The sequence below is a fragment of the Nilaparvata lugens genome, chromosome 4 (genome assembly GCF_014356525.2).
Source record: "Nilaparvata lugens isolate BPH chromosome 4, ASM1435652v1, whole genome shotgun sequence".
In the NCBI taxonomy this organism is placed as follows: Eukaryota; Metazoa; Arthropoda; class Insecta; order Hemiptera; family Delphacidae; genus Nilaparvata; species Nilaparvata lugens.
In genome coordinates this window covers 39,199,430-39,225,325 of record NC_052507.1, presented here as the reverse complement: position 1 = coordinate 39,225,325, position 25,896 = coordinate 39,199,430, and the positions used below count along the sequence as shown (strand labels likewise).

General features: G+C 36.0%; 1 protein-coding gene across 1 annotated transcript; it reads left to right on the top strand.

Annotated features, from left to right (window-relative positions):
* Window positions 1-15,425: 15,425 nt before the first annotated feature.
* LOC111057556 (trypsin-1) lies at window positions 15,426-22,397 on the top strand. The gene is made up of 4 exons (XM_022344990.2): window positions 15,426-15,467; window positions 18,415-18,579; window positions 21,256-21,423; window positions 22,158-22,397. Exons 1-4 carry the CDS (start codon window positions 15,426-15,428, stop codon window positions 22,368-22,370), a joined length of 588 nt encoding a protein of 195 aa, XP_022200682.2. The 3' UTR covers window positions 22,371-22,397.
* The last annotated feature ends 3,499 nt before the right edge of the window (window positions 22,398-25,896 follow it).

Here is a 25,896-nt window from a genome sequence, read left to right as displayed (position 1 = left end):
TAACGCCATACCGACCAAACAACGCGAAAGCAGAACCACTACACTACTAAATGAAATTTCGTAGAGCCAACTATAATATTTACTTCAACTAGATATTCTACTTATGATAGAGAAAGAAAAGAGGAGAGGAATAATTAGACAGAGAGTGAATCGTTAGTGCTTTTTAATTTCTGATTTCTGAAGTCTTTTCAAAGTTCGGAATGCATTCCAAGGAAATGCCATCAGCACTATTGCAAATATTGCGCCGTCTAGACTGGTAATTGTGGTGCTGTGTGAACAAAAACAAGAGTGTAGAGACATAAATGTTTCTTCTTTTCCGACTATTGTATTGTCGCTCTATCTAATAAATAAATAACAACCAATCAACAACCATTCTGCCAATTTTGCGAACTGATAATGCGAATTCTATTATGCCAGTACAGAGTACAGTATACAATCAATATTATGTATATGCAACTGTAGGCTGTGCCTGTAGAATAAATTGGTCAGACACTTAGAACAATAAATTAGTTATAAAAACTCATATCCATCACCGTAAATAAATTCCATATTGAATTGTTTTTGGAAAAATATGATTCTAAATTTCAGGTTCACAATTCCGAAAATCCCGGGATTGACGCTGAAAAATCCCGGGATTGTTAGGTATCAAAAATGGACCGGGATCCCGGGATTCGGGATCCCGGGATTGACATCCCTAGTTGTGACGCTAGGCAGAAATTTTCAAAAGTCGCGCTTCGTTCAGCTGTCGCCCGACAAGGAACTGAATTGGATAACTTTTCCCGCGTAACAACGCTATTGGGTAGTTGAACTTGAACCGGCAAGTTCAAACGATATGCATTCATTTTATCTCTCTATAAAAGTGGAAGCTGTAGATAACACCAAGTTACTTGGAATACAAGGTACTGGCCACGTGCATCTCGATCTTTTAATGATCAGAGTCGGATGATCAGTGTGACATCATTGGTACTCTAAATATCTATTCTTCCTCAAAAAGTAAATAACTTTCAAGTCCCATCGACATCTCCTACGACTCATACAATATTTATCTTTAATTTTTTTTAGAAATTCAATACTTTTGGACGACTGGATCTTTCAGAATGATTGATTTTGTAAGAGCCTACATCGAGCCTGTTGCTCTCTTATTGAAAATTAACATGCTTTTCCTGGCTCTTTTGTAATTCAATTACTCAATGCTAATGAATTCGATAAATCGATCATTGAATAAGGTATTAAGAACATGAAACATTGATTGTACTATTATTTCTTTCACAATCCTTTATCTTGTCTGTGTACTGTATATCATAATGTAGAATCAATAGAACTTCTTGCCTAATCCCTTAGGAGGAACTCTTTTTTCAGGAAAATTATGGCTTTCACATACTTGATGAGGAAATAGTTTTCTGGTTGAATCTTTCTAATTGAAAACTATAACAAAAAATATAAGGGCGAATATTATATTAAAGCATGGATTGCGCGTGAGGAATTCTCAATAATTGTATTGAATACTTGATCTCGTATTCTGAACACATATTTCTAATTTAATTATTTGTAAGAGGAATTCTCAATTGGTACTTATTGTAGAACTCTCATTCTTTATTTATTTGTGAAAGGGAAAATCAACTCTTCATGATTCAATAATAATGAATTTAATGAAAATGAATCATACATTGAAAAGTATGCGTATGAATATGAATTCATACTATAAGTATCCTACAATATATTCCTTCTAATAAACTTGATAATTCTATAAGGCAAGTGATCGGTTGAATTCCTGTTTGAAAGAATAGAAAGGATGACAATCTCTTTAATCAACTCGGAGGGCATTTCAATTCTAGAAATTGAACTCTCATAAACTTAAAACAGGATAATGTGCGTGGTAAATTCCAATTATTTTCAATCTCCACATTATTTTCCTATACCGGAAAGATAATATAGTTGGGCATATTTTAAGATATTTTTTCTAATAGCAAATTATTCAGTTTATAATGCATTTATGAATGTGAGTGTTATACTATCACCCCATACTTCCTTTTGTTCCATAAATTGGGGCTTTCTACCACATAGAGTGTGAGTGATGTATATGTGATAAAAATTATGTTACTAGATTGTGCCTTGGTCACTGAGTGTAAATAATTTTGAAACCAATAAAGTTCTTTATCGAAAATTAAATTGGAATTTAATTGTTGATCAATCCAATTGATTGGTAATAACAAACGAAATCATCAAATATCATAATATAATATCATAAGGGAGGAAAGTGGTGCGCTTATCATCTTCATCCGTTGATCATCCACATTCTCCTTTCAAATCACTGATGGAATGCCCTGCACTAACAACCTCTATTCTCTGCAACCGCACTTGATTTTACTTTTATCTAATTAATATTAGCTTTTCCTTTATATGTCTTCTGCATTGAGATTGGTATTAGAATCAATTTTGAAAGGATAGATATTGGTTGAGTTTGCAGAAGAATATCACAATGAACAAAGGAAACAGCTCGAATGTGTACAACGTAATAAATAACGAGAAAGCTCGAAATAACTATAAAGTATTCAAGCCAAGCCTAATTATTATGCTGATAAAAACAGTGATTGAAGAAGTATATAGGTCTATATTATCACTCAAAGTATTACTAGGAGAAATAGGCTACATTCAGTACCTTTTTTCAACTTTATAATTGTTGGGGTATTAAAACTTTGAATAGAAAACCTCCAGTAGAAAACCTTTGAAGCCATTCATCTTTTCAAATGTTGACAAATAAAATCTATTCATTCATTCTACGAGTATCCCTTCTCGTAGTAACAAATGAGAGTTCTCTATCTCCAAACCGGTATGCCCTTACATTATCGAGAATTCTGGAAGATCTGGGAGTTCAAAGGTGATGAATTTCTAAAAAAAAATTGAAGATAAATATTGTATAAATCGTAGGAGATGTCGATGGGACTTGAAAGTTATATACTTTTTAGAAAAAGACTTACAAAGCTGCTCAAGAAAAAAGATAAATATTGTATGTGACCGTAACACACAACTATCACCTGGTTAAAGTATGTGTATATGTGTATATAATTTTTTTCCTGAATTAAGAGTGCACTCCTAAAGGATTAAAGATGTTGAACCGGCAAGATGTTCTACTGATTCTATGTAATATACAGACAAGATATGAAGGATGTTGAGAGAAATAATATTATACTCTAATTAATGTTTCCACGTTTTTAATTCCTTATTCAATGATCGCTTTATCAAATTGATCAGCATTGAGTAATTGAATTACAAAAGAGCCAGGGAAAGCATGTTAATTTTCAATAAGAGAGCAACAGTTATTCGATGAGCAGGCTCTTACAAAATCGATCATTCTGAAAGATCCAGCCGTCCAAAAGTATTGAATTTCTTGATAAATAGAAGAATATAAATTATTATTTATTTTTTAAGAAAAAATAAAATACAAGAAGATAAATTCTTGTATTAATCGTAGGGGATGTCGATGGTACTGGAAAGTTATGTACTTTTTGAGAAAAAGACTTACAAAGTTGCTCAATTTAACATTGAAAAGATAGGAAGAATATACTTTTAGAGCACCAATGACGTCACACCGACCAGCTGGTTTGGATTTGTCAACGCGCATCTTTTCGTGGCCAGTATCTTGTATTCTGTATACCTTGTATTTTGTATACCAGTACCTTGTAGGTACATTGGATAACACCTACTTTTTTCCCAACTTTTCTTTTTCTTCTGCTTCTCCTTCTTTGTCATCTTGTTCTTCTTTTTCTCCAAATTAGAGAATTCTTAATAATTGTCCTTTCATATTGAGTGATAGCTCATTTTACTCAGCTCTTCAAGGCGGTTTCAATGCATATTTCGGTTGCCTGACAAAACCTCACTAGTACCTCTAACCTCACCAGATAGGCTATGTATATTTTAATGAATTGCACTGTTGACTTATTTATTACACTGTTGAAGTATTTTTGGAGCAATCCCGATTGTCTGATTATTCAGAAACAATTATTGTTGTTTTGCATTAGGATTCTCTAGAAAATAATAAGTGATCAGAGAATCGACAGTCTTTAAAAAGTTGAATGAATATAAGTTTTGCGTAACCTTATCCGAGATAATGAAAACCGAGTTGAAAGTAATCAATTTATTATAAATATCGTTGAAATAAAGATAGTCATTAAAATGTGATAAGCATCCTCAAATTCTTCTACAACTTTGTCACACTCCATTCTCCCCCTTCGCAAGGACGTTGCAAGGGGGTCTTGGTCTGGACCCACCTCCCGAAATTCATATTTTCATTAAATTTCAAAAAATAAAGATGTTTTGAATCTTTCAAAAATGTTGAGCAGATTTTGCGTTTTATCAGCGTTTTCGAGGATACAGATGTTTAAAATTAATATAGAAGTACAGTTAGGGCAGATCAACTTTGTCTTTGAAAGGATTCGAAATTTCATTAGAGATAGGCCTACGCCCGAAAATAAGGGTTTCAGCGGTTTTCCAGCCTTCTTCTGTGTTTCCTTAGCTGCTGCTTGATGATACGCCTATTTCCTAAGCATTTGGAATGAGCTTTTCCTAGTTTTTCAGTAACTACTGAACTTGAAAAAGTTTAAAATCGATACACGGGTTCAGCTTAAGTGCTGTATTGAAGGGTTTTTCCCCAGTATTTCATTGCATTTTTCTAGATTTTTCAAGTGCATTGGAACTCAAAGAAGTTGGATGGAATTAATGTTTTGAAACTACTTCTCTACTTATCATTTCTATGTCAAATTTCAAAGTACTAGACTGAAATACAAAAATCCTTTTAAAGTATCATATAATGTATGTGTTACATACGTCTTCGTATAACGTACTATGTCTCTACATGGGAATTAATATTTTTAATAATCTTAATTAGAATAGACAAAGATATTTGCAACTCTAAGCTACTTGGATGTAATTAATTAAACAGTAATTGCGTCGAACTTGAAAGTCTCTATAATCTATTAAATATTTGAAGGGAGAATGTGGAATGTAAATGGAGGCGAGTGAAGCGAGCCGACTCTTTTTGTGTGTCATACCTCTTTCTTTAACAAGCAATACTTATTTTTCCAATACTTCCAAATATATCATGATGCCATAATGTGAGCATAGTGTAATAAATTGTATTTGTGGAAAAATTGATGGATTCTCCAAACATATTTGATTGCAATTGCCAATAGGGCTAGTCCCATATTGATACGCGACGCGGCGGGACACGAGTCTGCTAGATGAGATAATATTATTTTTATGATCATAATATTGTAATTTCCACAATGAGACAAAGTTCATTATAAATCAAATATGAGACAAAGCTTCATTATAAAATAATGAAAATTACTTTATAATATGATGTTAACTCATATAGCAGACTGGGGTTACATCATGTCACGTCGCGTGTCGTCGCAATATGTGACCAACCTAGAAGTTAGGTTTCAAATCTTGGTTTTTTATAAAGTTTATAAATTAATAAGTGTATAACATTAACCAGGTTTCAGAAATCTACAACCCCTCTTTCTATAGGTGCGTACAGACTTACGCGCCACAATCACGCGTATTTCGCTTTTCATCAGCTCTATATCTTCTGCATTTGTACAGAAAAAGTAAAATACAGATATAATAGGCATAATATTAGCTGATGAAAAGAGAAATACGCATGTTCGTGGCGCATAAGCCTGTACGCACCTTCACAATGAACAGTTCTCACTCTTGAATGTTCCCCTGTCAAGAATAACTTATGCTGCATACCTGAGATAAACTGATATTTGTATGATGTAGCGCACCTTAATATAATATAGCCATGAATTATAATATCTGATTCACAAATAAGGTCCATATTGTTCTTACGTGACTGTGTTTTTGATATAAATTGTATTTGGTGAATACCAACCTATGTAGGTAATCATTAGCCTAATTATTGAATATTTAATATTTCACTTCTGGCCCCTCCCACAGCAATAAATAAATCCTGGCTATGTCTTCAACCCTCAACTGACAATAAGAGTAAAGATAAAGAAAAAATAGAATTGGATCGTTTTCAACTGTTGCAATTATTTCACAGAAACTTGAATTTATATTGTTTTATTTTTTACAATAAAAAATTTTATTTTTATGTTACAAAGACTGAAAGCTCAGAAGCTTAGGCGTGGATAATATCGTACAGGACGACAGTTCTGGAGACTTTTTTTAATAACAGATTTTTCTGGCGATTTGAGCCCTGAATAATTTGTACTGATTACTAAAATATTATAATTGATATTATTGATTCACAGCCAAGTATAGATATTCAGTTATAATAAACCAGTGTGTACGGTTAGTGGTTTTGGGTACGAATTAAAATGGCTGGTGCATTGAAAAAGGAGCTTAATGTGGATTATTCATGATATTAGATAATGGTGATGAGTACAGTAGTAAACGTTTTATCTGTTCTTATTACCATTATTCATAATGGTGGTTATTTATAATAATAGTTTGATTATCTGTTTCCCAAAACTGTCTAGTCCTCAGTCAACCTATACACAATACTACTAAATTTCAAATTTTCTGCTTATTGATTTTCGAAAAAAGCTTAGAAAACGTAGAAATAGTGACAAGCACTGAACACTAATGAATGATCAGTTTTCAGGAATAACCATTTTCAACTACAATATAGGAGAAAGTATTTTGATGGGAATTCCCTTACATAATCCAGATGCATTGGAATCCTGGTGATAGTTTGTAGCATCAATATATTCAATATAAATCATGATAATATCATTCTAGAATGATGTTTAAAAATGCATATAGAACAATGATAAACAGAAAATAGACGATAAATAAATGAATGAATTTATTTCTAGTTAAAAAATATCAAAACATCCAGTAGAAATTAATTCATTAAGAAAGATATAGTAATAGTAATTCTATAATATTATAAAGTATAGAATTGGCTTACACACAAATGGGATGGGAAATTCGCGAATGAGGCATTCGCGTGAGAACTACTCAACTGATTCACTTGAAATTTTGTACGATGATTCTTGATTTACTGAGGAAGATTATGTTTTATTCCTACCTACATCATGTTTGTTAATTAATGAGTAATAAAAACAAATTTATTTATTCTGTGATACAAAGTATATGTGGGATGAAAGAGCCAATCGAATCGTTTTATTATTGATTGTCCATATCTACAATTGAATATGTTCAATATCAAAACCTAAATTCAATCTAAACCACTATTCAGTGCTTAAAAAATACCCTTGCGGAGTATGGTTTAACTGCTGGTATTATTTATATTTATGATTATAATTATTCTATGAGTCTAGTTCAAGCAGCATAATTATTCAAGGTTTATTGATGATAATAAACTGGGCTTCTGTATATGGCACAAAAAAACTGAAATCCATTCGAAGACAAAAATTTAGATTCTATCATTTTAGATTATTTTAGATTATTTTGGATTATATTTATTATGTATTCCAACGCTGGTGAACAGTGAGTAAATAAAATAACTGTTGTAGCTTATAATATTGTTTAATTATTATTAAATAGTATAATAATATATAAAAATAATATTGTTTAATTATTATTCTAGAAGAATCGCAAAGCGTAGATTTGTAGAGAGAAGAATAAAAAGAATTTGATTTATGTAGGTACTGAAATTCCAATTTCCAATACAGTTTATCAATATAGATGTAATAACGACATGATAGTCATTATTCAATAACATTCCTAATTAGCCAGATATAATCGATTATATCTGTATAATCGGTATTTACTCACTGTTCACCAGCGTTGAAATACATAATAAATATAAGCTCTTGTTCTATAATGAAAGTTGTTCTATAAAAAAAATATTTATTTATGTCAAGTGAATAGTAAGGGAGAGTAGGTGAACAAGAGTGTGAGAGAGAAGTACTGTATAGAAGTGTGTGCTTGTGTGAGAAAGAAGGAATGTATAGGATTGATTGAAAGATACATTGACAGAGCATCAGGTACGCGCGCGCGCGCGCGCAGAATTATTATTTTTTCCTTATAATATTACTATTGTGTATGGTGTTCTATGAGAGAGAACGAGTGAGAGTGAATGTCGAGAGAGAATGATTGTACTGAGCGAGCGGTGGGAGGGGAGCACATGTGTGAGAAAGAGGGAATGTATATGATTGAGAGGAAGAAACTTTGACAGAGCAAAGTCTTCTATGAGAGAGAATGAGTGGGAGTGAGGTTTGAGCATGGTGTCGAGAGAGAAAAAGGGTATTGAGCAAGCGGAGGGAGCGGAGTTGTGGGGAGAGAAATACCCCTCAATGACGTCATAGTTAGGATAGGATAGGTGTGACGTCATTTACGCGTGACGTCATTCATGGGATGAATGTCCGCATACGACAACGGAGCGAACTTCAATACATAACCTCAAATCAAGTTCAGTCTGAATAAATGGCGCGAACAGTCAGACCCACGGGAGTGAACTATTATACTCCATTACACGAACGCCATCACATGGTAGGTCTGTGGAGCAACTAAAGATGCTTGGACCAACTTACTCGAACAGACCAACACGAGTTGTACACATTTATACAAACGACCCACTTTGTGTTAAGGAATGAACCTATATATATATATATATATATATATATATATATATATATATATATATATATATAGTACATAAACCATATCCATAGATTTTGGAAGCGGCATGCTATCTTTTCAATCTTTTGAAACAGCATTTATTGTCTAAGGTTGGTGAAAGAAGTTTTCTGCATTCCATAACAACAATCTGCAGACTGACGTCTCGGGTATTAGAACCAAAAGGCCTTGCTTTATAGAACTATAAATACTCATTCAGTATTACAATGCCTTGCTTCCATGAAACAAAGCAAATGTTTCCCGTTAGGTACTTCTGGAAAGCCCGGTCAATTTGTCATCGGTGGTGTCCAGGTAGAACTACCCTGCTCATAGACTATGTTCACTGAAGCGTGAAACCAAAGTTAACCAAATGCTTCTATTTCTAAAAATTCTATTGCCAGGTATAAAGTACTGCACTTTGGCGGCAGGAAGAAGATGAACAATAATAAGAAGAAAAAATATAGAAAACTTATAAATTACTGGTGGTACTCCCATACAGTAATAGTCAGGAGTGTATTCAAATACCGTTGGATAACATCTTTCCAATATTGTTACATTCATCTAGAAGTATATAATCTGTTCTTTCTTACATTGATATCACTTATGTATAAGTTACTGCAGAATCAAAATTATTTTATATTGACTGAACAATTAAAAGTCACATTGAAATAGTTATTTTGGAGTTTGGTGGAAATAATACATTTACATGGAACTCAATTTATTCATTAAAGGCAATCTACATAATTCTAATAGGTTCTGATAACACATAATGATAAAATAGGTATTCAATGAATTAATGAAGCCTAACAACTTGAAATATATTTCAAATTATTTAAGATTAAATTGATTCTACCTCGGTGCAAGTCAGCTTCACATTTGTACATGTATCATTGTATCGAATTATTAAATATTTGATGATTTTGGTAAAACAACATTTTAATCCTGGACTAGTAGTTCTATGAACAGTAGACCTCGCGCAGGTATAAAACACAGCCTCGTCTCATACTGTCCATAAGAGTAAATCCTGTTTGTATGTTGTGTCGGCAAGATGTCGGTGTGAAAACGGCTAATGGCTGTTGGGGTTAGTGTATCAAAAATATGCTCACATCAAAATCTAATCTCCTTCAACTTACTGGCAACAGGTCAGACCGAGTTGAAAGCAGATCAAGGTCGAGAGAAAATACTATGTTTTCTTTCCGTTATTAATTGCATGCGTCATTGCATGCAATGAATAGTCAACACGACAGCTGATTTATTACTAAGTTACATTGATATATTAATTACATGCGTTATTGCATGCAATTAAAAATCCACTCAACAGCTGAATTATTATGGATGATTCTATTCTGATTTTTACTGTAATATTGGCGTTCGAAGGAGACTTTACCTATTGTATTAACCTTAAAATGCAAAATTTTCAAAAAACCCTGTATATACGTCGAGGCACAATTTAAAAAGAAATATACCTGTCAAATTTCATGGTAATCTATTGCTGCGTTTCGCCGTAATTGCGGAACATATAAACATAAAGAGAAATGCAAGCCGTCGACTTGAATCTTAGAACTCATTTCGCTCGGTCAATAAATCGAAATTTTAAGAAACCACAAATATCCTGGATGAAAAGGGGAATCAATTGTTATGTATAGATTTGAATCTGAATGTCTAGGATCCACTAAACAGTCTACTAAATTCATCATTTTTTCTCCACAGGAGAAACGTTTAAAGCTGGCTTCAAATGATGTCACCACATTATTAACATATGTAAATTATATATTTATATATGTATGTCACGTGGATTGAAGGAGCGTTGTTTGTGACGTTGTTTGTTGATTGAAGGAAGATTCTATTTTACTATTCAAATAAATCATAATGTAATTTACTTATCCACTTCGAGATTTACATAGTGATAATAAGTAGGAAATGAAATGTATAGCAAACACTTCAGTTGCTATGTAGGCCTACTGTATTGTATTCTGTAGTGTCTTATTTTTTACTAAAGTGATGAAGTATCAGAAAATACTATCATTCAGCATTGTTATGTATTATTTTCTATGTCATTTTTTTCTCTTTCTTTTCAATAATTTAAAATTTGTTATTATTTTAAATAAGTAGATAACTTAACTATTGTTTGTTTTTAATCATATTATTTGTATTCATTTTTTTCGTATTGTTATAATACTTGATAGAGAGTTGAGTGTAAGAGAGGGTCGACTGCGCCCTAACTTCGCTTTCTAAGAAAAATAAAGGCAGTCATTCTATTCTATTCATGTCACCATAATATAGATGTATATGTATTAAAAAACAGACGCTTTCTAAGAAAAATAAAGGCAGTCATTCTATTCTATTCATGTCACCATAATATATATGTATATATATTAAAAAACAGATGACATCCAATTTATTAGAGCAAATGGAATGCCTTCATCTTCATGTGTAGGCAACACACCACACCAACCTTGTTCCTGTGAGACCGACCTTGTCTCTGTGACACTACACTTGTTCGAATGGGACTCTACCCCTCTTCTTGTTCCACTGACACTACTTGTTCCAGTGAAACAGACCTTGTCCCTGTGAGACTCACCTTGTCTCTGTGAGACTCAACTTGTCTCTGTGGGAACTTGTTCCTGTGAGACTGCCATTTATAAAACTACTTGTTCCTATGAAACTTGTCTCTGTGACACTAATATCGTTCAAAAACACTACTTGTCTCTGTGAGAACTTGTCTCTGTGATACGGACCCTATGCCTGGTCCATGGGCACATATTTACACTTTCCATCTGGTAACCAGACTTTTATACGTGGTCGACCTGCTCATCTGGGCTCACCAGGTGTCGAGACTCGGTGACAGAAAACTGGATCCTTATTCCTTGAGAGACCTGGTGTGGGTTCCTGGGACGGTGGGACAACTTCCTTGATGGTCAAAGACTGTGTTGGCTCTTCTACATCCATATCCGTTGAGGGTGGTATTGACTCCTCCACATCCATGACAGTAGGGGGTGGTATTGACTCTTCCACATCCATGACAATGGGGGGTGGTATTAACTTTTCCACATCACTCTCGGAGTTACCACTTGTGTTGGTGGCTGGGGCATGAATTGTGTCCTGCCGTTCAGAGTCATTCATCTCATTCCTGTGATCCATCACTATGTTGCCCCAGGATGCTTGCCTTGGAACATATGACAACTCTGCCTTGCTATCAATCAAGGCATTAAGTTTGACTCTGTTCAAACCAACCTGCTTGAACATCCTTCTGTTCCGACTCTTGTTGTCCTGAGATTTGGAGTCTACAGCCACTATTGTTGGGACTGATGTTCTCTCAGTCCTCAATAAGAGCAATCGTGACCTAATTCGCTGACTTGGAGGATTCAATTTGGGAGGATCCCACTCCACCTCTCTCGTGAATGTGTGAATATTCACTTTGTTATCACGCATAAATTCCATGCCTAATAGCAACTCTTGTCCAAGTCCTTCCATTATAGACGCTGCTAGTGGAACTGTGATTTGTTCTATAGTTACATTAGTTGTCAGCTTCCCATTTAATGGGGTAGATCGTCCATCAGCTAATATCGTGTGGTGATGAGTTGGTATCTTCCTTATCATCCCTATTTTTTGGAGAACTTCATAAAGCTCATTACTCATATAATTAGCTTCAGCGCCAGTATCTAGCAATGCCCAACACTTTTTACCACCGATTGTCACGGTAATGAATAGTCTGTTGTCACTTGATGACTCTCCAATTACAGGAATCCTCGGTGCCGTTTGCATCACTGCTGTCTTATTTTGAGTTTTATTCTCCTCCTGCATATCACAGACACATTTCAGTGCTCTCTTTCCGCGCCTTCTACATGGTGGGATATCGGGACAGTGTGATCTCCAGTGCCCCGGTATCTTGTATTGCCCACACATGGGTTCAGACTCACTAAGAGATGGTCTGTTACTAGTAGGGGTTATAACTGTCTCAACCTTGAGCCTTGTAATCTTTTTCGTGTCTTCAGTCATGTGAACTCTCGAATTCTGTCTATTCTGTTTCTCCTCTGTTTTTATTTGTTCATACTCTTTTGCGAATTTTTCTCTCTCGAATTCTGTCTATTCTGTTTCTCCTCTGCTTTTATTTGTTCATACTCTTTTGCGAATTTTTCTAACTCATCGATACTATGAACATCTGATTGCCAAATATACAATCTATACCGTGGGAGGAGATTCTTATACACTCTCTGTAATTTATTTTCGTCTGTGAAACCTCCTCGACGCCTCATGAGTGTCAGTACATCTTCGAGAAACTCGTCAAACGATTCACCTTCCCTTTGCTTCCTTGCCTAAATTAGATTCTCGAGGTCCTCCTCATAGGTAAGTGGGTAGTAGCATGATCTGAAATCTGTCACAAAATTGTCCCATGATTTCCACTTGTCACGACGATTACGCATCCATAGAGTAGCTTTACCAACTAGTAATTCAGGTAGTGCGACTAGTAGTTGGTTGCCAGTGAGCCCATAGGCTTGTTGTAGCTCGTCTAGCCTTTCTAAGAAGCTGGGAGCATCTGATTGGCCGTCGAATGACAGTCTCCAGCTTCTTACTTTGTCATATACCGCCCCTGGGTCCATGAGGGGGTTTGTGTGAATGTTGGTTCCAACTTCAGCATGGGTACCTGTTGCTGAGTGACCAGTCTCCCCACTGCTTCTGCTCATTATACCAGGTCTAGGGCTGGGATAACGTACAGTCATCTTCTTATGTTGTTCTACTACCAACTTTCTCAACTCAGCAAGTGTTCCAGATGACACTATGCCCCAATCTTGTAGAAGATTGAATGCCTCATCATTTTTCAATCTATAGATCCAGGAAACTCTGGGGTCAGCTATCACCTCGGGGTTTATGTCCTCGACCGACTGATCCTCTGTCAGTTCCTGGTGTTGAACATCTGAATCTGACTCTCCCTGTTCACTCATGATTCTTACTTCGTTGCCTCGTGCCCCAAGTGCGGGCGCCAATCTATCATGTACACCCTGAGTAGCTTCAGAGGTGGGTGATTGATACCCAGGTGTTGCTCCTGGATGACTTAGCTCAGTCGTAATGTGGGCGGGGAAAGGAGGCAAGTCGAAGTTCCTCTTCTTTCTTCTTTGTGCTTCAGCTGGCATGGACAGCACCTCCTGGTGCTTCTGACGGCGTGGAGGTCGCTCTCTTCTCTGATGACACCACTTTGATGTAATTTTGTATTGGCCTTACGGCCTTGGTTCCGCTCCAGTGTAGTAGGGAGAGGAAGGATTGACAGGATAGGGACAGCAGACAACGGTCCGCTGTGCCCTGGGGAGAAGGAAGAATAGGGACGGCAGACAACGGTCCGCTGTGCCCTGGGGAGATGGAAGAATAGGGATGGCAGAAAACGGTCCGCTGTGCCCTGGGGAGATGGAAGAATAGGGACGGCAGACAACGGTCCGCTGTGCCCTGGAGAGATGGAAAGATAGGGACGGCAGACAACAGTCCACTGTGCCCTGGGGAGATGGAAGAATAGGGATGACAGACAACAGTCCACTGTGCCCTGGGGAGATGGAAAGATAGGGACGGCAGACAACGGTCTGCTGTGCCCTGGGAAGATGGAAGAATAGGGATGGCAGACAACGGTCCGCTGTGCCCTGGGGAGATGGAAAGATAGGGACGGCAGACAACGGTCTGCTGTGCCCTAGGGAAATGGAGGGATAGGGACGGCAGACAACGGTCCACTGTGCCCTGAGGAGATGGAAGGATAGGGACGGCAGACAATGGTCCGCTGTGCCCTGGGGAAATGGAAGGACAGGGATGGCAGACAACGGTCCGCTGTACAAGGACAGGAGGTCGGGGACGTACAGCAGCCAACGGGCGCTGTACAAGGAGCAGGAAGGTTGGGAGCGGAATGCTGCGGTCTGGGGCTCGTCCGGCGTTTAAATACTCCCCCAAAGTGGAGGGGATGGAGTTGTGCCGCCGCCAGAGGCGGTGGAAATTGTCTCGATGCGCGGAAGATGGTGCGCTATCGGTACCTTCCTTATCTCCGCGGTCGGCTAGCTTTGCTGATAGCCGAACGTCTTTCAATAATATTATTAACTATTTTCTTGTCACAATTTTACTTTGTGACAACATCCTAAATTTACATCTCCAACGAAATGCAAGTAGTTGCTCATCAATAGTGAGGAATGAGCCAGGTTTGTTTGAACTTTTGCAAGCAGTAATAAATAATTCCCGAATTTCTCTTATTGGTGCGAAATTGTCTGTTTCCCTCCTTTCAGCTCTGGTAGCAGAATCATCAAAACGTAAGCACTCTAACAGGAAGTCGAATTGATCACAGCTCATGGTTGCATGATATCTCTCACCACTGATCTGTGGGTTAAAAATTTCAGAAGATGGAAGGTGACTGTCTTTTTGAGCAGCTGAAAGTATCAGTAACCCTAAAAAAGCATCAAACACACTATCACTCATAGCAGCAACGGTTTTCCTAGGAGGGTTATAATTTGCACTTTCTTCTTTGATTTTCAAATTAGTGTAATGCACAATTTTGGTTTTTATTCCATGAGTTAGAAAATGTCTGAAAACTTTCACTGGTATTAGCTTGTTTCTAGCAGTATCAGTGCATCCAGGTGATATGTGAATAATATTTCTAGCTGCTGAAGATCTATTCATATGGGTTGTTGGTTTGTTTGTCCAACGATGTTCATCTTTCCCTCGAAGACTAACTTTGGTGCAAACTACCAAGTGAGGATCTGCTGTTGATGTTGAGGGCCTTTCTTCTCTGTTATGAGGCAAACCATGTTGTTTGGGGATTGTGATAGGTTGACTTACAGATTAAGATGTGTTTGCAGGAATTGAGATTATTGGTTGTATTGCAGCAGGTGAGTGAGAAACAACAGTATTTACTTCAGCAGTCTTCTTCTTCTTTTCTGGTAGAAGAGGTTCAAAGATCCCTGGCCTTCCTTGGTCTGCAACAGGATTGTAGTCCGGGTCGTTATCAGTGTCATCACTATTCATAACATCATCATGTTCAATTTGGTGCAATTCATCATCTGATTCAGAATCAATGTTTGATTCATCACTTGTACTACTCTCTTAAAAATATTTATTAATTTCACTCTCATTAAGATTCTGATTCATTTTTAAAACTTATTTAGCACTAAAACTACCCAAAAAACAAAATATTATCAGTTTTCAATGAAAAACAATACATAGTACTTTTTTTAAAAAACCGAACAGCTAAGCTAATCTATCGTGATTTCTACGAGCGTCTTGACACACTGAGCGAAACTTGCTTCTCATAACACAGTACACCGATGAGTGACCGATAGATGCATGCCAGATAGGCACAGAACCAGTTGGGCGAGTCTATCATGCTAGACAGAGGGGAGTACCACATGAATAACCAAACGCGCTCGTGAATTTCACGATAGATTAGCTTTCTAGGGTTAAAATACGCAGTTGAATGTATATTTCAACAGAGTTGTATGTGTTGTTCAAACTGAGGTGATAGCAACGCAACTAATCATCACACTTACTGACAACGGTTTTTGGGTAACTAAGTATTATAGAAATTGATTTGAATGGAACTTGAAACAGTCCTATATATAATAACATTTTCATCGAGGGAGAGCACCTTTTCGGATACAAAATTCTATGACGGTGACGAGACTATATTAGTTTATTATTCAAGTTATATTCAGCAAGCAATTTCTGTTTGTATGATGGATCTCAAAAACGATTATAACGACTTTGGTAGAATTCAGGTTATAAATATTTTACAAAAATAATCTGAACATTTAATTCCCGTAGCGAAGCACGGGTACCCTGCTAGTCCTATATAAAATATTAATCATACACTTTTACAAGATCCAAAATTTTTTTTCATAGAATAATAATTCGAAGTAGATGAATGACAAAATTAAAAAAAAACTTATGGCAATCATTCAGATGGTGATCAAGTTACATAATGATCATGCTTACCGCTCAAAGAAATTCAAAATAGCCTCCATTTCTGTTTATGTAACTTCTGCTGCCGTACAACAAGCTTCGAGTTGCCCTCACTTCGTTGGGCCGTGTCTTCATTACTTTAAACGTCAATCGAATTCTGAGAATCAGTTCATCCATGGTATCTACAGGTTCTCTATAAACTTTACTTCTCACAACCCCCCAAAAGTGAAAGTCTATTGCAGTAAGATCAGGTGAGCGTGGTGGCCAACTTACGGGTCCACCTCGGCCAATCCACCGCCCAGAATAATTGTTCTTCTTCAATATTCTTTGAACTATCATTCTTGAAACAGCCAACATCCCAGCTGCCCGCCGGATGCTGGATCGAGGATTCTGCTCGAAATACTTCAGAATAAGATTCTCAAAAGCTTTAGAAATTAAGACGAGCCTCTTGTATCTTGAAACTGATCCCAGACCCTTACCATCTTGACTTCTGTCAATCTTAAACACGTGTTATGAGATGGGTGTTTTCGGCCAAGAAGACGTCTCCTGTATACTCTCTCTGCCTGTCTTGAATTGCATCCACACTCTCCATACACCAATAACATGTTCAAGTAATCAATCAATGTGAATCTCATGATAATGAATGCGAGAACTTCTCTACTAGCCAAAGTTGATACATATCATGCCTGTACTGAAAATAGGCTGAAACATACACTTCTTCTTATTTTATTCGGGATGTATGGTACAGAGAATATTGCAAGTTATTGAAAAAGTCATATCTTTGTGGAATGTTGAAATGTTAATTAAAACCTGTCAATATTGTCAGAGTGAAATCAGGTGATTTCACCCTTAGGATTATCACTTGATGCATGCTGTTTGTGAATTTCCTCATTTTGAAGGTGTTCATTCCCGATATTAGCAGTTTTGAACACTTCATCATGGAACTTACTTTTTCAAATTTATACTCATTCGAAAGCTTATGAAATGAAGAAGTTTTTGAAATATTGAAACCACTATATTTACTCGGAGAAAAATCGGGAAAAAACGGTTCGAAATTTGACTTTGGAATTGAAGAAAAGCATTTTTTCAATTTTAAGCCCTAATAAAAAACGACAAAATATCAAACAACTAATAAAATTACATTGATCTTGTTTGAAATGTCTTTTTCTTTCCAACAATACCCTTGAAATTGGAATTCGACCAGTAGTTTTTGAGTTATTGAGTATTTAATGACCGGAAGTAGGGATATTCTGAAAATATCGAAAAATCGATATATCTTGAAAACTAAGGTCGATAGGAAAAAAATTTACAGAACATTTTTTGTTAGAAATGTTGTGTGGAATCTATGATCAACGGTTGTTACAATATTGGTGGGCACCCTGTATATATGAAATATAATATCTCCATATAGTGTACAATCAATTCGGCACCGATGTGAAGCTGGAAAAGTATAGAAATATTAGGCCTGTTATAGAGCTTAGTTGTATTAATGATAGGGAATCAATAGAAATATCCAATGCTACTGAGATAGTGACTTTAATACGTGAATTACACAATTTGCACTGTTCTTAGCATGTGGTTTTACAGTAGTGTGCAATCTTCAATTCAGTCTTTATCTAATAGAGCGAACAATATCAAAAAAATATGAAAGAGGAAATTGTATAAAGCCTCTCCTATTACATAGTAATGTTGTTGAAGGTCAGTAAAAAGAATAGCTGAATCATCAAAACTACTTTTTCAAAGACTTTCTGAATAGCTTTCTCACTAAAACTCTCATTTTATGAGGCATGATCGTCTATAAACGACGTCAATAATAGTTGAACTCAAATTAATCTCAAGGATCAAATGTCACAGTTCACCAAATCCACACTGCCCTGAAGAGCAATAGCTGACAGCAATATTGTATTTGAACAGAATATTGTACTCGATTGTTTTCAGGTGAAAGAGAAGTTCCTATTCAACGAGAACTTGCGTCCCGTCACCTGGAGTAAGTCGACGCCAGCTGATAACACCAGCTGCACTGTCAGTGGATGGGGAGTGCAGGTTAGTTCATCAACAAATAGATTAGGAGTGTACTTGAAGCGTGATGAGGTTCTAACTAGCCAATTGATAAATGGTAAATGGTGAGTGAGTGTGCATGTGTAAATGCTACGTTTGGCATCAATGCCTCTCTCAGGCACAATCAATGTTCCAATAGTTCAACATTCTCATCCATGACTTCTGACCCTAGCCACTAGATCGCTGCATTGGATTTCAATCCATCTCCACATTATGTAAACCCATTCAAAAGGCTCTTCTATTTCAATGGGAATTTTATGATGATTATATGGAGCCATAATGATATACTAAAAAATATAGATTTTGAACAATTCTATAGGAATTTGAACTAAAATTATGAAACTGTCAAAAAATATTATAGATTAAAATTTCTTTTAATGTTTGTGAATAGAGTAAATCACAGTTATGATGTTAAGAGTGTGGTAAATCATGCTATTACAAGATTTCCATTCTTCTTGCCCTTGCAGTGAAACCTTCGAATATCTTTGGTGGAATTTAACTTGACTCTAAATAATATTACTATCTTATTTTCCAAGTGTTCTACTAACAGTCTACGAATTGAAACTTGTTTTGTCATCAAACGTCAAAAAAGAACTGTGCTAATGAGAACAATTAAGCTAATTGCCAATAAGGGCAATACTAACATAGAAAAAATTACTTTTAAAGGTGGATGACACCGAATGAATAATGTTTTGAATGTTAGTAAAATCGGAAAGCTCAACCAAATAAAGTGAGTTATTCAAATGTTCGGCTTAGATTCTGATAGATTCAAGACAAAGCTAAGATTTGGTCGTAAATTATGCTGCGATTGTTCTTGAATCATACCAAAATGATATCTTATTACCCTCACGAAATAATTTATGTAGTATTCTTTATCAGAGTTGAAAAAAATTGTGTTTGGATTTAAATTACTTATTTGTCATTGAAATTCAAACAGCAATTGGAAATTGGGATGATGATTTTTCCGTTGGAATTCTATTCCTAATTTCAAAAGAATATAGGCCTACAATTGATTTTTATTACATTATAGTGTAACACATGTAGATTATTGGAGCTTTCCAAAGATATTCCGAGAATACAACTGAAAACAGCAATTTACATTTCATAATGTACACGCTCGAAGAAATTGTCAAATGTAATACCCGAAACTTGTGTCAAATAGACTATTCAGCAGTATTATGTGACTGGACTGAAATTAAAGAAATCTATATGTAGTTCACAGAAAGATGTGCTAGGTCATTGATTACTTCCTGGTGAAGAGACCGTTTCAAGGCTTATATATATGCAGAATATGGAGAAACCGTTATGCATTAACTAAGGTTATGTATACGAAATTTTGGTTTTTGATAAATCAGCAAAAATTATAATTTCAACATCATTCGCCTGTAAAAAGCTCACACCTACCTATGTGGAGATGTTTGAAAGGTAATTGATTTTGCAAATTTATATTCCAGGGGAAGAACCCAAACAGAAAATTCTATGCTAGTGTAGTTTTGAAATATTTATAAAAGTCTCAATAATTCAAGGAAGTAAGTAAAATATTATGATCATCAAATCCGTACTCGAAATCTATGGCGAAGTACATTGGTGTTCATCAGAATATTATTAAGATTAAAGCTCATCATCTAAGTAGTCAAAGTGGTCTAAGTGGTCACCATCATCTAAGTGGTCAAACATTGAGGAGCACTGAAAATTTGAGCATTGTAGTGTAGAGATAAGGAAATGCAATATGAGGAGTAACAGAATTTCACATCTCAGAGGAATTCCACTCAAAGCCGGAGGCAAGCTGCACTACAACTCCACAACGGCACAACTAAAAGCTTCCAAGCATTATTTACTGATAACGAAACATTTTCAGCGATGACTTGAATGGCTAGGCCTAATGTTCTTCACAGATAATCTTCTTCTTCGGTATGGAATAAACATAATAGGCCTACTGTACTTCCAGCTCTCAATTTTTCAATCATATGCACAAATTAAGAGAGTTTAGTCATCTTTATACCATCGAGCTTCACTTATAACGAGCCTCGACAGTTTCAATTGTTTTGTTTTTTCGAGGAATATAAATGATACAAAGATGAATATAGAGGAAGATGAGGGATATAATTATGACAGATACCCAAATAATGAAAATTCTCATCATATTTATGATATTGGAAATGTAAGTGAATTAAAGAGAGGAATCACACGCTCTGTCAAAATTAATTGAATTTCATAAAGTGCGGAAAACTTAACTCTAAAAGCTTTTTATGACGGAAACTTTGTACATATTAAACTCCTCGTGAACTTTCTGCGGGAGACTTACGAATACGTTTGAGCATTCCATTTTAAGAGCTCAATTTCCAGAGTAAATCAAATTAATGCATTCCAGTACCGGTAAGCATTGGTCTACTTTCCACATTCATGTTCTTTGAAGCATGCTGGTTACAAAAATGTAGAGCTATGGAGAAGCACTCATTTCACATTACATGCTATTTTTATGGATAATATTGGAAAATTATTAATGATTTCAATTTAAATCAGTATTTATGAATGTTAACAGTATTCTTGACACTATTAGCCTAATAGCCGTCTACCATTCATGTTATATGAGTTTATGTAGACCTTCTCCATGATCGAGTTCGACATCTCATTTTATTAAATATATTTCTATTATTTCAGGAATTTAATTCGTCACAACCATCATCTAAACTGAAAGCAGCGCAAGTTACAATTGTGAACGTGAATGAGTGCTCGAAAAACTACTCGGTGATAAGTCACAGTTTAATTATCAATCCCAAATCAATGTTCTGTGCTGCCGATCAATCATTCTCGAAGGATGCTTGCCAAGTAAGAACAAATCTGTATTTAACTCAATAAATGAGTTATTTACCGTATTTTATTACCTTTGGATGGATTGAACTCTATCAAATTTCGTTTTTGTTTGATTAGTAAATAGTTAGGAGCATTTCGTTATACTAGATTAGAAAAAACTGTGGGTAAGCCTATGGAAGCTTTTTACTGCAAGATTTACTAACGGACAGAAGCAGATAGACTAAAAGACTCAGATAGATAGTGAATACCCCTACAGTTTGATACCTCACTTTTGCTACCAAATATGACCAAAACAAATATGGCCGCCGTTTTAACAGAGTTAGCTAGAGTTAGCGGACTCAAACCTGCGCTATCTGCTATCTCGTCTGCTAATTTTTCTCTAATGTACTACTATAGCATTGAGTTAACACAGACTTAGCAAATAGCAGGAGTTAGCGAATACCTCAACTTAGACATCTAACTCCAACATTGTGAATACTCTGAAAAGTTGAAAATTTCATTATTGCAATAATTTTCAATCATTTCGTAGAATAGCGAGTTCTATCACTGTCAATAAATTAACCTGCATTTCAGAGAAAAACTGATACATCAACCATAATCAATTGGAGTTTAATACAACAAAACAATAGTAATAATTACCGTAATTATTCTAAATTTCATAATACTATCACTATGAGCTACAAAATTGAATCATAACAAATATTGATGACTTTGGATTGGAACTTAGTTTATTGATTGGTACTTTTCAGGGAGACTCAGGGGGACCACTGGTTTGTAACGGAACAGTGGCCGGAGTTGTCTCGTTCGGCTACAAATGCGCTCACCCCGGTTTCCCAGGTGTCTACACCAATGTGGCCTATTTCGACAAATGGCTGCGAGGAAATGTTGGCTCAAACCTAAGACATTACTACCTCACAACGCTTTTCCTCCCAATTTTTGTCCAGATGATTTATAATAACTGAATAAAGATGTGTTTTCATAGTGAAAATAACAGAGTTTCATTTCTACATGTTAGTCCAGGCAACGAATGCTCAAATAAAGGTATAGAGGGGAAAGTTTGGAACACAGTTTTTGACGCCGCAGCTCTTTTAGGGAGAGTAAGGGAGTTAAAATATCAAAAGTCCTCACTCCTAACCCCTGTGCCAAAGGGGTGGGGGTGGTTTTAAATTCCCATAATTTGGTTTCAATCAACGAATCAATCAATCGTTGAAAAGTTATAATGCCAAAAAGACGAAAAAATCGGAGCCGTCAGGGGTTCTTCAAAATGTGACACATTCGAGAGCTCATATCTAGAAAACTATGAGAGATATAGGAGAATGTTACAGATGAAACTTGTAGGCTAATTTATAAGCTTCTAGTTTGTATTTAATAAAATTTTTGAAAGACGCATATTGTTCAAAATATATGCAGAAACCCAAAATATGGTACTTCCAAACCACCAACACCCCCCAGCACAGGTGGTAGGAGTGAGGACTTTTGATATGGTTACCTCCTTACTATCCCTAAAAAAACTGCGGGGTCAAAAATTGTGTTCCAAACTTTTCCCTCTATAATCTTTCGTTGACTGGACTGATGAGTGTAATATACAGAACATACAAATACACATCATAGTAAAACTATTATCTTTCTGCTTGTGTGTTTTCCATGTTGTTTGATATTGTTATATCTTGAAATATCTCAAGATAGTTGTATTCATAAAATCCAAGAGACACGCCCTAGCATGGAGGCTGACTTTTAATCTTGTTTGAATCACCAGTTGATTAGAATCATATCCCAATTCGAGACTCATTTGAGATAAGAAGAGATAGATAGATGGATTTAATTCTTTTGCTATCGGACCATACAGTCATCAGCAACGTCAATAGAATATTCATAACACTTAACACTTAATATATTATAAAGTATGTGTGAAAAACTCCTCCAAAGAATAGAAGGTGTTTGCACGCAGAAGATCGAAAAGTAATTTGCCGAACAAAGAGGCTGGATAATTTTTTATTGACTCTGGCAACCTATTGTAGACCTTTGTTCCTAAGACGTGATATGACTTCTGTATTTTGGTTAATCTTGTACGTTGAGTATCAAGTTGTTGCCTTTGGCTGGTGTTGTATGAATTAACCATACCTCTTGTGTTCATTTTACACTTATTTTTATGTATATACAACATACAAGTATTTTTATGTATTTTTATGTACAAGGCAACAACATGAATATATTGCTTGTAAACCGTTAATATTCCAAGAGAAACAAATAACGGTTTACAATGTTCGCTGAAAGTGGCCCCCACTTTTATCCTCACAGCTTATTTCTGGAGAAGAAGAACACCAGAAACATGACTACTTCCACCCCAGTGTAGGATACCATATGACAGAAGACTGTGGAACAAACTGAAATATGCCATTCGCAAATAATCATTCGACAGTTGACTCTTGAGACATCTTATGAGGTAGATAGACTTTGAAAGCTTGCCACAAAGATTTCTACAATGAGGCTCCTATGTTAACCTTTGGTCTATGTAGACGCCCAGGAACTCACTTGATGTTTCTCCTATGGACTGCTGAGGGTCAGCTCTATGCTTTAAGCCACAGATAAGAGTTTGTGTCTTATTATCATTCATGGAGAATCCGTTGGCCTCCAACCACTCACAGGTCTCTCTCTTGTAGCCCTCCATCCTTACCCTTAACTCATCCAAGTCCCCACCACAAGACATCAAAGAAGTGTCATCCGCATATAGGATGGTGTCGGTTGAAATAACACAGGGGAGGTCATTTATCATTAATAAGAAAAGCAACGGTCCCAGGATCGATCCCTGAGGGACACCAAACTCCACCACTGCTTCCCTTGACCGATCATTGCCAATACATACCACTTGGGACCTTTGAAATAGATATGACTGAAGAAATCTGAATTCACAACCCCCAATACCATAATGGGCCAACTTCCTCAACAGCACCCCATGGTCTACACTCTCAAAAGCCTTGCTTATGTCGCATAGAGTCACACCTGCAAAACATTTAGATTCGAACGCATTGTAGACATAATTGGTAAGCTTTTCTATTGCATTATCTGTAGAAAATCTTTTTCTGAAACCAAACTGTGAAACATTGAGTAAATTATAACGCTCAAGGTGAGAATACAACTGCTTAGCAACCACAGCCTTAACAACAACTTTTTGAAAAATTGTGATCGGTCTACAGTTTGGAACATCAAAGTCTTTTTTCGATCTTTGGGAATAGGGACAACTTTGAATCTTTTAAGAGCATGGGAAAAAGTCTTAAGCTGAGAGATTCATTTATACAATTTTCCAGAGGTTCAGCAACAACATATACTATTTTTTTCATCAAATTAGATGTCATACCATAAAAATCAGCAGTATTGGAACACTTGAACCTCCTAACAATTTCAGATACCTCCTCACAACTTGTTCTTTTGAAATTGAATTTATCAGTTTGCAGGGCTGATGAAGCAGTAGGAGAATCAACCCGAAGCACTGACCTGCCGCCATTCTACTTCAAAGATTTAACATATTGAATAAATAACGATTTACATTGTCGGGATCAAACTTAGCATCTTTATTCACCCTATAACTACCCTTTCTTGATGAATTAATGATTTTCCATGCTGTCTTACTTTGATTCCTAGAGTTCTCAATATCACAGGCATTGAAATTTTTCCTTGCTCCCTCTAGTGCCTTCTTGTATTTTACTTTATATGTTTTGTAACGGTCTTCAGATACCTCTGTACCACCTTCCCTCATCTGAGTATACAAAATAAAATGAGAGTTCTCTCATTTGGCGGAGTTGCGGTGAAAACCAGGACTTTCTTTTGGATTTCAAATTATCCCTAACGTGAATTGTACAAGTAGGCAGAAAAAAAACAGAAAAGTAATGATCAAGGAAAATATCAAATCTCGTACATGAATTTCTTACACTCCCAAATAAGGAATTCCAATTAGTCTCCAACAGATCTTGCACCAAACTAGCAATTTTATCTGAATTAATTGGTCTTGTTGTGATCTTTATTCCAGGTGAAACTGATTTAGTGGAGCTTCTACTGTGGAATTTAATAAGGACACAGTCATGATCAGACAACCCATACTCTATCACTTCAGTAGAGTGGACACGATCCTGAACATTGGTAAGAATGTTATCCAGGCAAGCAGCTCCACGTGTTGGCAAATTATTCTGATACCTAAAACTATACTGGGCAAGAATATCAAGAAAACTATCAACATACCTGTCACTGTTATTGACGTTGAAATGGGAGTTTAAATGACCACCAGTAACTAGGGTGTAATCGTTCCAAGCACACATGTGTTGCATAAGTGATTCAATCGTATCCAAAAAAAAACACAACCTAGTGAAGACCTATACAAACTCACAACTGCCAATTTCAAACTATCGACCATAATAGCTGTTGCCTCAAAGTTGATTTCCTCACAAAAACTGCTCACATCAATTTGTCTATATATTGTATTATGTTCTACAAAAA

Bases quoted from the DNA above. Each gene is read 5' to 3' on its own strand.
- LOC111057556 (XM_022344990.2), top strand. From the start codon at position 15,426: ATGTGTTTGCAGGAATTGAGATTATTGGTTGTATTGCAGCAG. The intron at 15,468-18,414 runs GTGAGTGAGAAA...ACACTGCCCTGA, and splicing joins TATTGGTTGTATTGCAGCAG to AGAGCAATAGCTGACAGCAA. The intron at 18,580-21,255 runs GTTAGTTCATCA...CTATTATTTCAG, and splicing joins TCAGTGGATGGGGAGTGCAG to GAATTTAATTCGTCACAACC.